The sequence below is a fragment of the Piliocolobus tephrosceles genome, chromosome 10, assembly GCF_002776525.5.
Source record: "Piliocolobus tephrosceles isolate RC106 chromosome 10, ASM277652v3, whole genome shotgun sequence".
NCBI classification, from domain to species: domain Eukaryota; kingdom Metazoa; phylum Chordata; class Mammalia; order Primates; family Cercopithecidae; genus Piliocolobus; species Piliocolobus tephrosceles.
The window spans coordinates 123,192,691-123,212,775 of NC_045443.1; the positions used below are offsets into that span (position 1 = coordinate 123,192,691).

The following is a 20,085-nucleotide window of genomic DNA, read 5'->3' on the forward strand; positions in this document are numbered from 1 at the left end:
ATGGGAGATACAATCACCTGTGACCATGGAGCAATGACAGCCTCACTGGGTGTACAGGAATTGTGTCCATGAACCTGGCCTTGTGAGCATTAAGCTTCAGCTCCTTCAGATGACCTCCAAATGGTTAACTCCTTGGCCTCATTGTAGAACTGCCAGGCCAGGTAGGCCCTCAGGTAATACGAGAAAGTGGAATGCCTTTGGAATTGGACAGAGCCGGTTTGAATTCTAACCATGTTCAAATTGCTTCTCTGTGCCTCAGTTTCATAATTTTTTAAAAAGGGTCTAACACAACTTATTTTACAACTGCTGTGATAATCAACTGGCATGACTAGCAAATATGCCTAGGTGTGTTGGCCTGTAAATGGTGTGTCTCCCTTTAAGCGATATTTTCTCCTTCTACTGAGAATTGCAGCTCTTTGGTTGGCAAACATAGCTGCCAGCTTAGTGACCAGCTGACTGTGGTGTGATATTTTAGGACGGAATGAATGGAGTGATGGTGTGATGGGCAAATGCTGTGTTAATAAAAACAGTATCTATTAACAACCCTGGGAAGAAGCCAGAGAGAAACTCAGAAGGAACACAGAGAGATTGATTCTCTCAAGCGTTAAACCAAGGCAGTCTTAATTGATGGACATTCATTCAGCAAATATCTGTTTAATTTCTCCTGCTAGGTACTGGAGATTGTGCAGTAAACTGGACATCAAAGCCCCCTCTCTCATGGTATCTGAATTTTAGTAGAAAGAATGGATAGTAAACAAGCGAACAAGGAAAAATACAAAGGCTAATTTCAGATGGTGATAGTTGCTTTGAGGGAATATAACAGGATGGAATGATGAGTGACTGGATAGTCATGCTTTAGTCAGGAAAACAGAAATCACTCTAGTTATTTCTACAGAGGGAATTTAATAAAGGGAATTAGTTACTCAGGTCCTGGAAAATCTGAGAAACCAAATTGGGGATGATAAAGTACCATCTGGGGCTGGTAAAGTTACTTAGAAATTAAGAACAGTGGGAGCAGGAAGCTGTTGTCATGTTTTGGGCTAGAGGGAAAAGGGGACGAGGTTAGGTTATGAGAATCCAGAAGCTGCTGGGTTAGGCATTAGAACCTGCTACAGAGAGCTGGGACCATGGTGGGGGTTTTATAGGGGGTTAGAACCAGAGAGGAGATGCAGTTTCTGCCAGTGAGTGCTGCAGGGAAGAGACAGTGTGAAATACCCTGGGTTCTCCCCTCTTCCTACCCTCCAGTCTTCTACCAGAGCTTCCAATTGGCTGAACACATGCAGAAGCAGACAGCAAGGGAGCTTGGGAAATGTAGTTCCCTGCATTGTTATAATACAATACAGGGAGCTACATTGGCGTGAGTGGGATGGCTGAAGTTGCTGGTCAGCTCAGAGAAGGTCTCTCTGGGCTAAGAAATCCAGGCCAGAAGGAGTCTTCTTTGCTCACATGTGGGTGATGAGCTTCCCCAACAAGTGCAAGTAAGGGCAAGGAGAATGATGTGAAAACAGCACCAAGTGGAGCTGTGGAAACAGATGGGAGAACTCTGGATGGAAGAGAGCATGGAAAATTTTCTAGTCCATTCCGCCGCTGCCAGAGATTACATTTACTGCACCAACCTGAACTAATATTAATACTGACCAAGGCCTCCTCCTAGCTCCTGGCCTTCACCACCGTGAAATCAGTAAGGGTTGTGGGTATTCCTGTGGTACCCAGGTGCTAGTGAATTATCAGCTGTTAGGGCCACACTTCGACAGACCAGTACAGAGTTTCTCTTCCTGGTATTTTTCAAAGACCTGGTGACCTGGTCATCTGGCCACCTGGCCCACCGGAGAGAGCTTTCCACGCCTGGCTCTCTATGCCTGAGTTGTTTTGTGTGAATTAGCCTCAGAAATGTCGTGGGCCTATACTCTAAGTGAGTCACCAGTAGCCACAAGACTGGTAAGTTAGCGCCCAGACGTGACTGGCACTAGCAGTGAAGGGGACTGACTTCTGAGTGTGTCCCTTGTTGTAGCAGGTTCACATTTTACCGTCTTGGGATTCAGGCATTCATGTCCCACCAGTGCTGACTAAGGTCCATGTCCAGGAATATTTTTTGTGTGCTAAGCACAGCAGTGACATCCACTCGCTCAATTTGGGTCGCAGGGTCCCTGCCATGATTCCCGGCACCCTGTGAATTGCTTCATTCTAGGAGTAATATTATTAATCTCCTCCCCTCTCTTCCTGCTGAGGCTGTCTTTAGGGCCTCCTTGGAGCCATCTGCCATTGGTGTTTTGAGTCGGAGCATCCTTTAGCCACAGAGCATGTCTGGTGCACCTTGTGTTCTCTCTGAACCTGAGCTTGACTCTCTTCTTGGTTCATAAGGAGGGCAGAGATGAGAAGTTCTTTTCAGCTGGGCCCCATTGCTCCTTCCTCATTTCCTGTTCTCAGGGCCCACCTCATTCTGTCCAGTGGTAAATAGCTCTCTAGGAAATCAGCAGACTGAATAGGGCCTCATTTCACATTCAGAACGCTGGCCACATGGTCTACCTGCCAGTGGGAAAAAGGATGGTGTTACTATGTGACATTTTGGGATTAAAGGGAAGAGTGTTAGCTTTTTAGTGTATTTCTCAGGACACAGTCCCGTGGCTTCATAAAATGCTCCTAAATTCAGATATTATATTTTGTTGCAATCTGGTTTGAGGATAGAATAAGGCTCTAGTAGCTGACGTTTATGGCTTTCCATATACAGTTTCAGACAAAATTTGTATTGCATTTTGCTTGAGTTATGGTGGGACAGGAGTGTAAACCTTACACTGCTATTTCAGATAAAATGGAGGCTTTGGCTACAATAAAGAAGAGAAGGTGCAGCTTTACATTTCTTGTAAATCAATTTTTGAGAGGTGTAAAATACCTTCATAAAAGATAAAGAAAACAATAAACCAATCTACAGTGAAAACAGAGCAAATTAAAGTTTGCATTTATTTTAATTTCCTTTTCCATATTTGTAAATAAGTCAGAATTTAAGCCTTAGCTTGGCTTTCCCCTAAATTTTACGAGAAGTAAAATTCAAGCCACTCACTTCCAAGTCTGGGGTGCCTGCTTAGCCCAGTGAAAGACATTGTCATGCTGCACAAGGCAGATGTTCCCTGCTGACGGTGTTCCTGTTGCCAAGTAATTCATGAGCAAATTCACCTGAATTTAACTTCCTGGTTTGGAGAGGGGAAATAAACCAATGACAAAAAGAACTAATTTAAATTTCATCTGGAGAGATGCTTCTGCATTGCTTGACATTGTCAAAATACAGATTGCCCCTTGGTGGCGGCAGCAGCTAAAACTTTCCTTTAGATGAGGCTAATGCTTCAAAATCATTTCTCCCTCCTCTATCTTTTGATCCAAATCCTGCCAAGCCTGTATGGACATCATTCTGGAGCAAACCTAGGTCTATACTATGGAAGGGACTATATTGTGTGTTTAAATAGATTTGAGATAATTTAAAGGAATTTTTGAGGTCGTTTTCAATTAACATATTGTAAGTGTTTTCTCATGACACTAAAGATTTGTTGACATCATGGTTTTGATGGCAGTTTAATGTCGCGCACATGGTGTGGCTTTAATCACTTATTTATTTCCCTAATGGCGGGTTTTTGGGCTGCTTCCAGTGTGTTGCTGTTATAAATCATGCTTGCGATAAACATACTTGCACATTAATCTCCTTCCTGATCTCTTGATTATTTCCTTGGAACAAATTCCTAGGTGAATTCCTGGGATGGGCATTTTTAAGGCTCTTAATGTCCAATTTCCGAATTGCTTTCTGAATGTTAGCTGTGTCCTCCAGAGCTTCCGATTGGCTGAACATAGTCGCTAGTTCCTTGGGGGCAGAAATCATGACTGCATTGTCCCTGTAATATTTTTATGTGCCACAATGCTGGAAAGATAATAAGTGAATAATAAGTATATTTAGATAAGTAATTGGAGGAATGAATAAGTAATTACCCTGCTGGAGTAATGAATGTAACAAGGGACTGGCCATGTTGATGACACTTGAGGAGAACTTGCTTGCTGAATGCCTTCTTAGAAAAAGGAGGCATCGGCCCCTACGTGGGCTGTATCTTTTTCACAATCTCCTAATTACAATTTTGTCACCCTCTGGAAAAGGAAAGCTCACCAAGGACAGCCCCAAACAGGCCAAAAAGTGTTTACATCAATAGAAGGCATATTTTGCAGAATTTGTGATGGCTGCAGAAAAACATGTCACCAGGAGCCAGAGTGAATGGAGTGGGATTTCTCTGCTGTTTCGTCCTCTAGGATGCTGCATTTTAAGCACCATGGTCAGATTCCATTTCTTCTTGCATTGGTTGGAAAACTGGACTCCAGTGGTGGAGGTTCATTTCAGGGCAAAAGAAAAAAAAATCTCTGTCTGTCCTTGGCCTGATTTGCTGACCCTGGTTCCCGGGGGGCTGTCTTCACTTTGAAAAAGCTTGTTGGGTCTTTGCTGTCTGTGTTTTCCCATTTGAAGGAAACATGCCAAGACACACACATACACGTATGTACTCATGTGTACACGTTTATGTATATGTGTTGTGTGTTTTAATTAACGAAATAATACGTGGTTGTAACAAATTAAAAAAGTAGAAATGTAAATGGTAAAAAGCAAAAACCTTCTCCTTTGGGTTCTATAGACACACAAACATAAATATATACATTTACATATACATAGGTAGAATTTTAAAACTTTACCAAATAGGATCACATATGACACATTTGATTTTCTTTTTACACTTAATTTGGTTTTTTTAACCTTAATGTCATATTGTGGCCATCTTTTCAAGTATGTTTATATAGCTCTACCTGATTTTAAAAAACAGTTTCATATTATTCCACTGTAAAATGTTTAGTTTCCTGTTGATCAACCTATTGAATATGGATTAAAATAATTGTGGGTGAATATTGATAGCACATATCTGTGTGCCAGCATTGTTCTAAGTGCTTTATTTTATTTTATTTTGTTTTTTCTTGAGACAGGGTTTTGCTCTGTCGCCCAGGTTAGGATGAAGTGGTGCAATCCCAGCTCACTGTAATCTCCACCTCTTGGGTTCAAGATCCTCCTGCCTCAGCCTCCCAAGTAGTTGGGACTACAGGCATGTGCCACCATGCCTGAATAATTTTTGTGGTTTTTTTTTTTTTTTTTTTTTTTTTTTTTTTTGGAGAGACAGGGTCTCACTGTTTTGCTTAGGCTGGTTTTGAACTCTTGGGGTCAAGCGACCCAGCCATCTTGGCTTCCCAGCGTGCTGGGATTACAGGTGGGAGCCACCACATCTGGCTGTGCTTTGTACTTATTAACTCATTAATCCTTGCGGCAACCCAGTAGAATTCATGTTTATGTCCTACTTTATGTGAGGACATTTGTGGCACAGAGAGGCTAAATAACTTGGTCAAGGTTGCTCAGTTAGGAAGTGGCAAAGGCAGGGATTCAAATCCAGCCATCAGGCTCAGCACATATGCTCTTCAGTTTGTTCGTTTGCAATTCTAAATGATGCTGTGGTGAATGTCCCTGTAACCTTTGTGCATTCTCGTTGGTATTTCGGAAGGAGAGTTTTCTAGAAGCAGGAACTCTGAGTGGTAGCTTCACTCTCTTTTCAATAAGAATTATAGCGATATCATCATGTCCATGTAGATGTCACTTACAGAAGTGATAGAGAGCAGCATGAGTATCAAAGTAATAAGGTACTAACATGTCACATACAATGGTACAATGCCTGATTGGTAAACTTGGTAGATACGCAAACTTTTGTCTGTGGGGTAGATGAACAACGATGACCATGATCTTTTGAGTTTATGATTTTGCACAAACAGCAGAAGCAATGTTTTCCCTTTAGAGAGATAACTGTTCAGCCCCAGGACTATTGGATCGGTGGTAAATGGGGTTCCTTCCCACTCTGTGCTATATTTTTGGGAAGATTCTGAAGACCATACTTTATGTAATTACAGGGCTTTCACTGTGATGAGACCTGGGGGAGAAACAGTGGCCAGTGGGTGGTTTGTTGGCAAGGTGGGTGGAGACTGCATTGCATTTATCTCATTACATCTCAGAACACAGTTTTATTCTTTTGCTTTCCTTTCTTGTGCAGTGGCAGAGAGTCGAGGGATTGTGGATAGCCTGCAGAAGTTTTCCTCGCTCCCTGCTTACCTCCCCACGAGCTTGCACATCTCCAATGCAGAGGAGTCGTTTTTCCTTAAAGAAGCCAACCAAGACCTCACAAGGAACTCCAGTCTGCAGGCCCGGGTGGAGCCATTCTTCATCTACCGAGCCAGGACACCCCCTATTATCAATGCCAGCTATGGCCCGTTTTCAGTGGAGAAGATAATCCCCCAGGAGCTCCTGTTGACATCTACAGCCTTTGGAAACATGGACAAGTTTCCCTTCAACTGGAAATTGAAATCCCACATCCTCGACAGCTCCATCTACTCCAACAGACCCAAAGTGCAGACCTTGTTTTATGTCACTGGCATGGGCTGGGATGACAGCGACCTTACGGAAGATCTACCCTGTGTCAAGATGTTTGCTTTCCCCGAGGCCAGGGAAGTGGCGGCCAGCTGTCGGCTGCAAGGGGCCCCAGGGCTGTGTGTGGCTGAGCTGGAGCTGCTGCCTGAGTGGTTCAGCTCAGGCCTGGACCTGGAGCCAGAGGAGGAGATCCCAGCCCTGCTTGGGGGCACCGCGATGGAGCTCTTCTTCACGCTCTACCCAGCCGACAAAGCTGGCCAGTGTCCTCTGGAGGAGGAAGGCAAGTGGGAGAACAATATCCACTCAGGCCTGGAGAGCCCCCAGCAAGTGTTTCCAGCCCGAGAGAGGATTGGGAGTGTGGTGGTCTACCCAACCCAAGATGATCTGAAGTGGTCCCTGGTGAGCTTGGACGAGAATGTGGTCATCTCGGTACCTCTGAATCTAGTCCGGGAAGGGGACACGGCCACCTTTTTGGTCTCTCTGACCAGTAGCTCTGTGGCAGACCAGTTCACTCTTAGGTAAGAGGCTTTGCCAGGTGGGATGGAACAGAAGCCAACTCTGAGTAATCAATGAATTGTCAATTAATAAAATGGGTGTTGATCATTTGCTGACTTCGAACATAAATACAGCTGGTCATTAAAGTGGTGAAACAGATTTTATTCAGGAACTATGGACAGTAGGTAAAAGAGCTGAGCTTCATCACAATTTGTGTAGAGGTGATTCGTGTGTTTTAAAGGAAGGATGAGGGATGGCGAAGAGTGGAGTCTCCATAGAGCCAGAGAAGTGACAGAGTACAAAGGGTTGGGCAGTGTGTCCAGCTGCGTCTGCTGGCTGGCAGTTATCAAAGTTAGGATTTTATCCTCCCACAGAGGCTGGGAGACAGAAGTCCGGTCCTTCCTGATGATTCTGTTTCAGAAGAATGGCTCTCAGGTGCTTGGGAGAGATGTTTCTTAGTTGCAAGAGACAGATATTTACAGTTGTAAACCCTTTCTCATAAATACTGTAGGAAAGGGAGGTCGGGGCCTATCATCAGGCGTGCATTGGCGGGAACAAACATGACATTTCCCTGGCCATGCTGAGCTTTCTTAAGCAGGTATTATAAGAGGTGCAAAAGTGATCCTAGGGAGCTAGCCTTACGCCGCTAGAAGCCATATTAGAGTTTGATCAAATTTCTTGGCATGGGGGTTTGGATGGAGTTGTCGTGTGCTGAGAGTTCTGCAGTTCTCAGTATCCAGTGTAGTGAGAGACTCAAAGCATGAACTAGAGACCCACACAAGACAATAGACCAGGGGTCAGAAAACTTCTGGAACGGGCCAAATGGTAAATAGACATCATGGGCCATGTAGTCTCTCTGGTGATGACTCAACTCTGTTATTGCAGCATGCAAGCAGCCATCAATGAATGGGTGTGGCTGGGTTCCAATAAAACTTTAGTTACAAAAACAGAAGGTTGAATTTAGCCCAGGGGTCATGGTTTGCCAACCCCTGCAATATATGATCGTGTTGAAGCTTGAGTAGTAGAGACCGTAAAGTCTATAGGAATTCACAGATGAGAGTTGTGTGTGTTGCAGTGGGCAGAGAATTTTTCATTTGCAGCTAGATCTTGAAGGATGAGTGGAATTTGGGGGCAGAGAAAGAAACAGTTCAAAATTGGGGGAAACAAAGGCCAGCCAAGAGACTGAGACAACATAAGTATATTAAAAGCAAGAATTTAATATAAAGAACCATTAGCTATGTACAAGGAAATGTTAACTAGGTAATTGAAAAGTCAAGAAGGCATTACTGAAGTACTAGGGAAGAGGCAGCTGCAGAAAGTGGCTATCATCCTTTCGGCTGGGAGAATAAGGGAAGTTAAAAGTTTCAAAAACTTAAAACTTGGAGCAGGCACCCTGTAGAGCAGAAACTAAAACCCCTGAGAAGAGGGCACAGCTTGTGCTGGTGTCACCAGGGCTAGGAGTTATGAAACTGGTTGTTCAATAGTTGGAAATACTGCAAACTGGATTCATGTGCTATTATGGAAGTGAATTACAGCTGCTGTCATGAAGCAGCAAGGCTGGGTGCCACTAATCAGAACAAGAAGCAAATAGGAAGTCAACGGAAAGAGGAGAAAATTCCTTCTCCCACCTTCCACCTGCCAGTCTCCCTCTAGCACCCCCTATTGACAGAACAAAACAAGGATCCTGCTGGCATCTATATTTTCTGAAGGCTCCCCCAAGTAAATCTGTTGTGAAACCAGGATTAAATACAACTGTTCTAGAACTCTGCATTCTAGACTGTGAGGTTCAATTGTTTCTTCTTCAGGAAGACTTTTAAGGCTCTTACATGATAGTCTGACCTATCCCTGCCCTGTTTGATGTGTCAGGCAGAATCCTAGAATGCTACATATCAGTGGAAACCTTGTAAATGAATTCCAACTTCTAAATATACGAAAGAGCTTTCTAAGACCATTTCTTTCTCTACAGTAAATAATTCTTTGTTAAAATGAATCAGCAGCCTCTATCTGTATGATGAAGATTTGGTTTTAGGATCGCTAAAAGTAGGGGACTTCTATATGCTGGGGGGACAAGCCTGTCTTTTCCTAATTCTGCTCACTAAAATGGATATCAGTAGGAGACAGTGGTGGCTTTGCCATATACCAGCTGTATGCCCTTGGGCGAGTCACTTAACGTCTCTGGACCTTAGTTTCCCCATTGGTATGATAGGGACAGTGATGAAATCTATCTCCTGGGGTGGTGGTAAAGATTAAATAATTTAATAAAGTTCTTAAAACAATGCCTGGCAAATCGTGAGTCCTCAGTGAATGTTAGCCTATGGTTGTTTCCCTTTCGTTCAGGAACTGGGTGTATAAATTCCAACATAAGCGAACCTTGCTTTACAGATACAAAGAAGGAGAAGTGGGGAATTCATTGTGAGTCCAGCGTGCTCCTTCCAATCCTGACTGAGCATGCCCTTTTGGAGTTGTGCTTATTCAGATGCCCACCAACAGGATTCCAAGGCTCTGGGAGATCCCAAGTGGGTTTTGTAGCCTGCAAGAAGCCAGGATTCTATTTGGAGCCTCTTGATTTAGCCTTTGGCTGTTACTGATTCAAAACTTGGTGTGGACTGAGCCCTGTGCTAGTCACTCCACTGGAAGGGGTGGGGTGGTCTAAAACCAGTTATTGGCTCTCATAGAAACTAGAGAAGCCTGAAATCCAACCCCATAGAGATTCTTTTAATATAAGGCAGTGCCATATGTTTGCTGTAGGCCAAGAATGGCCAAGGGATGGCTTCACTGCCCCTGCCTCTCAGCACTTCCTCTACCATGGCAGACATTACCAATCAACTGCAGCACTTCAGCACTCCCTCTACCATGGCAGACATTACCAATCAACTGCAGCACTTCAGCACTCCCTCTGTCATGGAGGACATTGAGCCCACTCCTCAGGCAGCCCCTATCACTGCTGTGGGGGGTTGGCACATAAGACTAAACTTATTTGCTACTCCTGATGTAGAGATAATATTTTGGATGGGAAGTTAGAAGAAAAGGAGGGCAGATGGTCTGGTGGTCAGCAAAGCCTCGGAGTCTGGTTGGGAAAGGCATTTCAGGCCAGGCAGTGGCATACACAGCATTAGCTAACATTCATTGAGACTTAGAATGATTCAGCCCATGTGGTAGGTCCATTACATGAAGTAACTCGTTAAACTCTGTCACAAACAACTGAAAGAGGCAAGTACTATTATTATTCCCATTTTTTTGTGGCACAGAGAAGTTAAGTAGCGTGTCCAGGGTCACACAGGTAGGGAGTGGTTGGTGTGAACCCCTGTGATCTGACCCTAGAGCTTGTGACCTTCATCCCCACAGCTCACTGCCTCTAACAGACAAGGAGGGGCACCAGCCACACCCCCAGCTGTGTGTGGCCCAGTCAGGCCAGAGCTGAGGGTTAATTTAGGGAAGAGGAGATTCATTTAGGAATGAGACTAGAAGAGGACTCAACATCCAGACTGTAGAAAGCCTCAGAGTATTTTCTTCTTGGTAGGTAGAAACCCCTTAAGTATTTTTCTTTCTTCCCCAAGAAGTTAATTTTAGAGCTGAAAGGGACTTTAATTCTGACTTGGTCTTGAAAAATCAAGCAATGAACTGTCAGCCTTCTGGAAATAGCATCCCTGGGGCCTTTGGAATTTGGATTGTGAGTCTGCAGCCCTCCGGCAGCCTCTTCCTTTAGGGAACCCACTAAGATTTTAGATTCTTGGCCTTTGGAATTAAAGCGACAGGAGAGAGGGAGGACCAGAGGAGGTGGTTCAGCCAAAGGATGTTCCCAAATTCCCAGATCTTTGTTTAAACTTTAGTTGTGGGGCCTTGGTACTTACTTAAAGGAAAAACATCTACTCAACAGTTTGTAAAACTGGTGGCAGTCGCCAAATTCAGCCCACAGAGGTGTGCCTTATTTAGCCCACCTGGCATTCTTTAAAATGTTTAAGAGAGTTGCCAACCTCTAACAATTGGGAGGTTTTATATACCATTTTCTTTGAAAATGTTGAAGATTTAGCAACTTAGAGCTAGCTGGTTGTAGTTCACCGCCTTTAGATGCATCAGAAATTGTCTAATTCACCCCAGGCCCTACCACTCCCTTTTTTCTCACACCTGGCCCATTTCACTCACATATGTCACCCATCTGGCTCCTGAGGGTATTTGAATTTTGAAACCCTGCTTCAGTACTGGGATAAAAAAGGATGCAGTGCTAAAAAGGGAGTTTAGATTTTCATCTATAAAGTCAGGCATTGCCAATTCATTGTGCGTGTTTGTGGGAGTCAGAAGTGACCAGTGGGTGCATCACGGGGAGTGAAACCACCCTCCATTATCGCTGGCATTATGGAGTGAATTAGTTACTTCATGTAAAGCGCTTACAAGAGTGCCTGGCACACTGTAGGCACATCAGTACTCTTTTATGCTATAATTAATATGTGTTAATTGATACTGTTAATTCATACTTTTAAATTATCATGTGTACTTGTCCCAGGTTCTACATTTACCCTTTCTATACATTCCCTCACTGTGTTATCACAGCCAGCATACAAGGTAAGTACTAGTCACGTCCATGTTATGGATATGGAAGCTGCGACTCTGAGAGCTGAGCAGTTACCTGTCTGAGGTCATGCACTGGGGAAGTGGTGGAATTGGGGTACAGGCCTGCATGTGTGAGTTGAGAGCCCCCACTTTAAACCACTCTTCTGGGCTCTTCTGCTTGTGTGGATGGGGACTGATCTTTATTCACTGTTAAAGCTCTCTGGGTCAGCATTTAGATTACTTATTAGGCTTTATTTGATGGCCAGAGAAAAATGCATTGAGATTGTGGAAATAAATGAAGACCATCCAAATGAGAACAAACAGAGGAATATTTACTCAGAGCTTGCTGTGTCAGTGGGGTTTGGCCACCAGCACTTGTACTGGCAGAGACTCAAAGGCAGGCAGAGGAATGAGAAAGCTTCAGGTGTGCTTGGGTTGGAGGGTTTTGGCCTGGAGGAGCTAGAGGCGGGATAGCTAGAAGCAGACATTTTGTGTGATGGGCTTGGGAGCACATTTGGCTTTCTCTGGTTGGCCCTGAGTTGGAAGCGGAGGTAGAAAAGAGAAGAGGTGGGAGTCTTTGACCAGGTTCTGACTATTCTAGGCTGATTGCTGCAGAGGTTGTGGTTTGACTTCCTGGCTGCTGCAAGGTGGAAGGTCAGAGTTTTATTGTTATATGCTGTCTGGCCATTGTCCATTCATATATTCAGTCTCTCAAAGACACTTTTCTTAGGCCTCAGGAAATGTGTTATTTCCCAACGTAACTGATTGTCTGTTTTAATCATGTCTCTTATGAATGAAATGTGACACATTTCATTCTGGCTCAGATGAGGACCCAGATCAAAGCGTGAATGTGCGCAAGATTTGCTGAGATCTAATTTCAGAGCTGGAGACACATGGAAAAGAAACAGATGTGTCGCATTCCATGTGCCATGTTGCTGTTTCAGACTGCACAATGTAGAGGGGCCCGTGTGAACAAAAATTAACTCGGTGATTCTCTAATACCAAGATAGATCCTGTGCAGCATTAGCATGTACATCTCACCCATGCCTTGAAAAACCTTTCAGCAAAGGCTCACAAAGTGGGATTTGGAGGGGCTGGGGGCTGGTGGCAGGGAAGTGCTAGGCTGGAGTTGCGGCAGGTCTTTGCTACATTTCCAGGAAAGTTTGAAATTTATGAAATTCTGCCCTCTCCAAATATAGTATCTCTGGGGCTGAGAGAGATCCTGGGAAACTTTATCTCTGATTTATTAAAATAGGGTTTTCTCAGCTCACACAGAGAGCCTCCTGGGCTAACCTTTCAGCCTCTTAGACAGTGGAGCCCAGTAGTTAAGAATATCAACTCTGAAGCCAGACTGGGTTTGAATCCTGACTCTGCCACATTCCAGCTGTGTGACTTTGGGAAAATTACTTAACTTCTCTGTGCCACAGTTTCCCCATCTGTTAAGTGGGGACAGTTTATGCTTTAAGTGACTATTTATGAAGTGTCACCTTTGCGGTCAGGTCAGACTCTTCCTTTAACTTGGAAGCCACCTTCCTTCTGAGTGTTCAGGCCAAACACCCAGTAACCACGATTGATTCTCCCTATTCTCTGACACTCCATAGCTAAGTCATCAGCAGATTCTGGAGTTCTTCCTCTGAAATATATAGACTCTATCTACCTCCACTGCTATGACCCAGGTCTAAGCCAGCATCCACTCCTGGCTGGACATCTACAGGAGCCCCCTTGAGGTCTCCCTGACTCCATTTTTGCCCCTGTAGTCTGTTCTGGGTTAAAGGCTCAGGCCGCCATGTTGCCTAAAAGGCCGTGCGTGGTCTGGACCTGTTATCTCCCATGACTTTTCCTCTCCCTCCTTCAGCAACAGCCATGCTGGCACACCCCCTTTTTGGCCTTTAGGCATGTTCCCAACCAGGGCCTCCCCACCGACTTCAATAACTCACCCTCAGCTTCTTACTTAATTCCGCACCCCCTGCCCCACTGGGCCCCTTGCCCTGTCCTGATTTTTTGACCTACTTTATTTGTGTTAATGACATAAGATATCATTGTTTATTGTCTGCCTTTTCCTGCTAGCAAGTGATCTCCATAAGGGCAAGGACCTTTGTCTCCTGTACTTTTGATGTATCTTAAGGATCTAGAACAGTGTCTACCACATAGTAAGTGCTCAATAAATACTTGTTGAATGAATGAATGTATCCTAGGTATTGTGAGGCATTGTTCCCGGATAAAAGGAACAATGGTAATGGATGAATGAATGGTCAAGATTGTATGAATTCCTGATGTAAATAAATAACAATTTCATAAATATTGAAAGTTAGGACATGTAGAGGATGCAATTCTGGCAAAAGTTTCCTCCTGCCTGTAATGTGATAACTGATTCATCACCTCTAATCAAATGATGGGCTATGTCAGTGTATTCTAAACTTGAGTAATTCATACACCATCTTTGAGTTTTTTTGGTCATATCAGATACCACCATGTGCCACCTTCATAAGTTAAATCATGTACCTGTGCCTTCTGTGCAGTTTTTATTTACTCTTTTTCTTTAAATCAAATCACTTTTTAAAACTCATATGAATGCATTTAAAAAGGAAACCTAACACCTGGTACCATAAATGGAAACCAATATTACTTGTTAACATGAAAGGGTATTATAAAAATAAATTAACATAAAATAGCAACAACGAAAAGCAATGCCATTCAGTTCTAAGTAGGCACCATCACCTGCTGAAGGCCGGGGACCTGTGGCCTGGTCTCTGTAGAAGAAGAAGAGCAAGTGCTATGGAGAGGCCAGGGCCACACTGAGTCACCACTGGAAGTCATCAGAGGCTTAAAGGAGACCTGGATGGGGATGTTTGTCTCCTCCAGGACTTGATGTTATTTAAGGCCACACCTGTGTATCAGAAACATCTGCAGACCCAGGACCCATGTCATGCCCTGGGAAACCTGGCTGATGTTGACTTTCTTATCCATGAGAAGACAGTGCAGCCTTAGTTGCACCCCAGGCATTACCTGCTGGTTAGCCTCAGTCTCTCCCATCCCTGGGTTGGAGGCAGAAATCTGTTGGCTGCATTCTCCCGATGCCCTGCAGGCTGCCAGCTCTCCGTAGTAGTCTTTGATTGTACAAGTGTTTTGTGGTCACCTATTATATGTGGCGTATCTTTGGTTTGCCCTTCTAATTTCCTTCTTTCTTTTGACATCAAGCACCCATGCTCCCATCCCTCATCAAGTTCACACTCTCTATGGGGGGAGACAGCAAACATACAAATAAATAGAAATACACACAATTAAAACCCATGCTAAGAGCCATGAAGGAAACCACGGAATGCAAGACATTTTCATTTTGTTTTACTTATTTTAAAATTTTTTAGCTTTTTATTTTGGAATCCTTTTAGATTTATGGAAAAGTCTAAAACTTCAGTTTTCCTTAATGCTAATATCTTATGTAACCACAATACAAATACAAAAACTAGGACATTAATGTTGGTATATTGTCATTTAACAGACATTCTTAAAAATTGCCAGCGGTCCCACTGGTATCCTTTTTCTGCTCCAGGAACCCCACAGCACAGGATTGTTATATCTTGGTTGTCTCCTTCATTCTGTTCCTTACACTTCTTTTCATTTTTTTCTATGACTTAAACACCTTTAACGACTGCTGGTCAGTTATTTTTGAGAAGGTTCCTCAATTTGGGTCTGTCTGGTGTTTTCTCATGATTGGATTGAGGATGTGTGTATTTGGCCAGAATACTAGTGAAGTGCTCTGTCCTCCTCAGTGCACCATATCAGGAGGTACCTGATGTGTCTTCTCAGCAGTGATGGTTAAGTTGGTGTCTGCCCAGTTTGTCCACTGTAAAGTTGCTGTTTCCTCCTTTGTAGTTAGTAATAATAACACCTGGGAAGATTCCTTGAGATTACACATTTATCTTGTTTTGCATCATCCTTTTGCTCATAACTTTTGGCATCCATTGATGATTCTTGTCTCAAATGCAGTAATTTCTAAGTGAATGACTTAGAAGTGAATATTGTGGAAAAATCTTGGCTCTTCCTGATCACTTCTTATTTGAATTTATTTTGTGAGGCAAAGTAGCAAACATAAAAGCCATGTTTGCTCATTTCTACTTGCCAGCATAATTTCACAAAACTCCTGACTCCATAATGACGTGCAGCTCTCCGGAAGAATGCTTTAAAGACAAAACAGAATCGAGCACATGGCCCCCTCATCTCTTGCTCGAATCACTGCATTTCTTAATAGACAAATGATCCTAGTCCTTGCCTTTTCCTGCACATAAGATAATACCTGACAGGGTGAATATTTGTGCTTCTACAATCTATAACCAGATGTGCTTAGTAATCTATAACCAGATGTATTCCTACACCCAATACAATGAGTAAAAATTATGCAAATATATTGCAATTTTATTAGTTATATTTTTCCAATCTATAATATACCTTAGCACTGTTAAATATATACTACTCTATGTAATCTATAATATTATTATAACAATCCTGTTAAGATGTTATGTTGTCTACAAAAAAGACAACGTAAAAAAGAACCCAGATCATATTAGTAAGAAACATAGATGTGCTCCAAATAGTGTTTTCTGATAAATACACAAATACACACTCTGGCCTCAGTGCTCGTTCCTTATGGTTACAACTAAAGACCATGAGCTTCCTAAAAAAATAGCCTCCCTAACTACACGAGACAACCAACACTGATTTTATAAATACCAGACAGTTGATTTATGACCAAAAGAGAAAACTTGTAAGAAAAGTAACAAATGTCAAAAGCCATGTTTGGTCATTTCTACTTGCCAGCATACGTTCACGAAACTCCCGACCCTGTGATGACTTATTACTTTTGGGAAAAATACTTTAAAAACAAAACAAGGCCGGGCGCAGTGGCTCACGCCTGCAATCCCAGCACTTTGGGAGGCCGACGCAGGCAGATCATGAGGTGAAGAGATTGAGACCATCCCGGCCAACACGGTGAAGCCCCATCTCTATTAAAAATACAAAAATTAGCTTGGTGTGGTGGCACGCGCCTGTAGTCCCAGCTACTTGGGAGGCTGAGGCAGGAGAATCACTTGAACCCAGGAGGTGGAGGTTGCAGTCAGCTGAGATCATGCCACTGTACTCCAGCCTGGCGACAGAGCAAGACTCCGTCTCAAAACAAAGCAAAACAAAACAAAATAGAACACATGGCCCCCACATCTCTTGCCTGAGTCACTACATTTTTAAATTGATAAATAATCCTAGTTATTGTCTTCTCCTACATGTAAGATAATACCTGACAAAGGGATTTTACTTCTGCAATCTATAACCAGATAAACTTTAATAACCTATAACCCGATTTACACTTGCTCCCTAAACCTTGATGTAATTTTACACACACTGAACCTCTACAATCTGTATATGTTATAAAGTAAAAAACTGTTTCAAAACAGTCTGAAACAACCTCTCCAAGAGACTCCTCCTAGACTATAGTCTTCAATAAGACTGTAAATGAAACTAATTTTAATTCCTTAAAAACTTAATTTTTTTCTTTAGTCGACAATATAAAGAGGTGAACCGGTAGCAAGTAGACATCACATTAGACATCGTTAAACTTTTACTGCCTGGTGCTGGAATGAAGGAAGGTGGTCTGTGTGCTCAGGGGGTCTGGAAGGCTTTGAGGAAACAGCCATTCCTGACCTGGAGCATAAAGTAGCAATGCAAGGTATGGTGTAAGTCCCTGAGGAAGTGGTGTGGGTAGGAAGTGACGCCAGGTAAAGGTCATCAGTGCAGTCCATGGGGGTAAATCAGGGCAGGCCTCCTGGAGGAGGAGGCTGTGGAGGATGGGCAGGTTTTGGATCAATTAAAGGAAAATAGGAGAGGGTATGTGGATAGGGCAGTATGATCAAAGAACCTGGTATGCCCAGGAAGCTCTTAAGAGGCAAGTTTTCTGAGTGATTAGAATCAGTGAGGCTTGGGGTCGAATCTCAACTCCCCTCCTTACTGGCTGTGTGACCTTGCACATGTCACTCCACCTCTCTGAGCCTTGCTTTCCTCTCCTGTACAGCGAGAGTAGTAATAGCACCAGTCTATTGGGCTGTGAAGAGTAAATGAGATAAGGAAGCTACCAAACCTAGCGCCTGGGAGCAATTTGACTGTGATGCTTGGTGCCAGTCTTAGTGGCATCTGAGTGGATTCTGGAAGCTGCCTCAAAGACACACTACAGGGACACGCCCACTGCCCAGCCCACCCTCAGCAGCGGCTCCCACCCCCATGCACGTGTCACATGCAGGGCTTCCCATGAGGTTCTTATGTACGTTGTCACATTCATCCTCAGGGCAGCTCTGGAAATGACTGGTTCCTCCATTTAGAGATGAAGAAACGGACTCAGAAACGCTAAGTCTCTTGCCCAAGGGTCACACAGCCAAAAAGTAACAAAACCAGGACCCCAGCGCAGATCAGCCCACTTCAAAGCTCATGCCTCTCTCATGACCCCCCCATTTCAAAGGTTAATAATCTTAATGCATAGTTTTTACATTTAAAAAACAGCCACCTATTTGAGGAACGTTCCCCATGTGGCAACAAAAATTCGGGCTTTATTAGTCTCTTTTCCCGAATAAAACTCAGATTTTCCTTGAGGAAAGTGTGCAGAGACACAGATGCTCTGAAATCTGCAACCTTGGAGCCCAGATCAAGTCAACAGCGAAGAGCTTAGATTTTGGTAGAGCTTGGAAACAAGGACAGGTGAGTGTTTCCCAAGCCAGCTGTAACCTGCACATTGTGCTTAGCCGACACTGGTTCTGAATGTTATCTGCTGCATTTAGCGAGCCTGTTTCCATTAGTAAGAACATGTGCTTACCCCCCGAATCTGCCTTGTTTTCCCTCCCAATTGCATTGGAGTCTGTGAACTGTCATGGAGTCTGGTAAGAAGTGAGTGTAAATTTCAGATGCTTGAAGAGCCTGTGCACAGAAGTAGATTTTTACCTGAGCTGATAACTTTTATCTCAGATCATAACTTTGGAAAATTGGAGTATACCTAGATTATGGTGGTGGCCCGTAACTTAGTGAACACTTAGTTTGTACCAAGCCATACTTAATGTGCCATGGCCTTACACCCTGCAGTCATGCTAGGAGGCTGGAATGATTGTTTTTAAGCCTGTTTTGCAGATGAAGAAACAGAGCCTCTGCCTCTGCCTGCCTGCACCTGCTCCCAGGTGTGCGGTGTTTGTTGGCAGGGTTACTTGTCTGCAAGTGGCTGGGGCATGACCTTGGCTGACCTTGACAACCAGCATCAAGACCCTTCTTTCCTTCTCCTGCTCAGTGCTTCCCTGTGCCTGGGTGCTGACTCCCTGATTGAAATGCTTGCAGGACGAGGCTCTGTCACACCCCTGGCACCAAGTTCTCATTCTTTAATTATGCTCTCCTTGTACTTACATTTTGTTTCTTTTAGAGTCTATCCCAGTAATTTTATTTCAAATGACCTGGAATACTGTTTTTAAAAAAAGAAACCCCAAGGAGTTTTATACAAGCCCTGGATAATGTACATTTTTTAATGTGGTAAAAAGCAGTTGACATGAAATCGACCCTATTAACACATTTTAAAGTGTACAGTACAGTAGTGTTAACTACATGCACACTATTGGATAGTAGATCTCTAGAACTTGTTCATCTTGCAGGACTGAAACTACACTCACCACATAGCCATGTCCCATTTCTCCCTGCCGCTTGGCTCCTGGTCGCCACCATTCTACTCTCTACATTTGTGAGTTGAGTTTGAGTCCTTTAGGTACCTCATAGAATGGAAACCATGCAGTATTTGTCCTTCTATAATTGACTTATTCATCTGTGACTTTTTAAAACTTAATTTTAAAATACACAAGTAATACTGTAAAACAATAACCTGCAACAATACACACAAGGCCAGCATCCGTGTTGACAACCCCCTTCCAGTCCTGATTGCTTCCAAGGGGGTAACCAACCCATTTACAGTTTAGTGTTGCACCTTAAAGAGCGCTTTCTCATGCCCTAATCTTTTTATCTGCTCGAAGAGCTCTGTGGTAAGTTAAATAGTCATTCCCCCATCAGTGGGCGTTGGGTTGCCTCCAGTTTTTCGTGGCACCTCAAGAAGTGCTGCAGGGAACATCCTTGACTCTGCCGCGTTGAACACAAGCATTTCTCTGGGTTCGAGGCAGCAGGGGTAGAGTGGCTCCGAGCTTGGAGCCTGGAGCCAGACTGCTGGTTCAAATCCTAACTTGACCATCTGTAAAGTACCAGTTTTAAACTTAAGCGTAAATAAAGTTAAAAAATGCAGTCTCAATTGAACAAGGGTCCCCAGAGTTGCCAGCCCCAGGGCTTCACCATCCCTTACTGGTCCCCACAACCCTGCCCATACCTCTGTGAGTAGCCCCTTCATGAGACCTTCTGAAGCCCTGATGGATACTGTGGGGTGTTAGTTAGCACAGCAGTAAAGAAGGAAGCTGCCTGGATCCAGCCTAAGCCACCTTTAAGGCTTGGACCTGAGAGTGAAGGTCTAAGAGCAAGCAGTGTGGGGTCTGCCTCCCCGTTGGAAA

At 43.7% G+C, this 20,085-nt stretch overlaps 1 protein-coding gene across 1 annotated transcript in view; it reads left to right on the forward strand.

The window, feature by feature from the left end:
- Positions 1-20,085, forward strand: part of LOC111543621 (transmembrane protein 132B) — a 334,879-nt gene that overhangs the window by 16,433 nt on the left and 298,361 nt on the right. Inside the window, exon 2 of the mRNA XM_023213666.2 lies at positions 6,108-6,999. Coding sequence (XP_023069434.1) covers positions 6,108-6,999 — 892 coding nt within the window. The remainder of the gene's footprint in view (positions 1-6,107; positions 7,000-20,085) is intronic.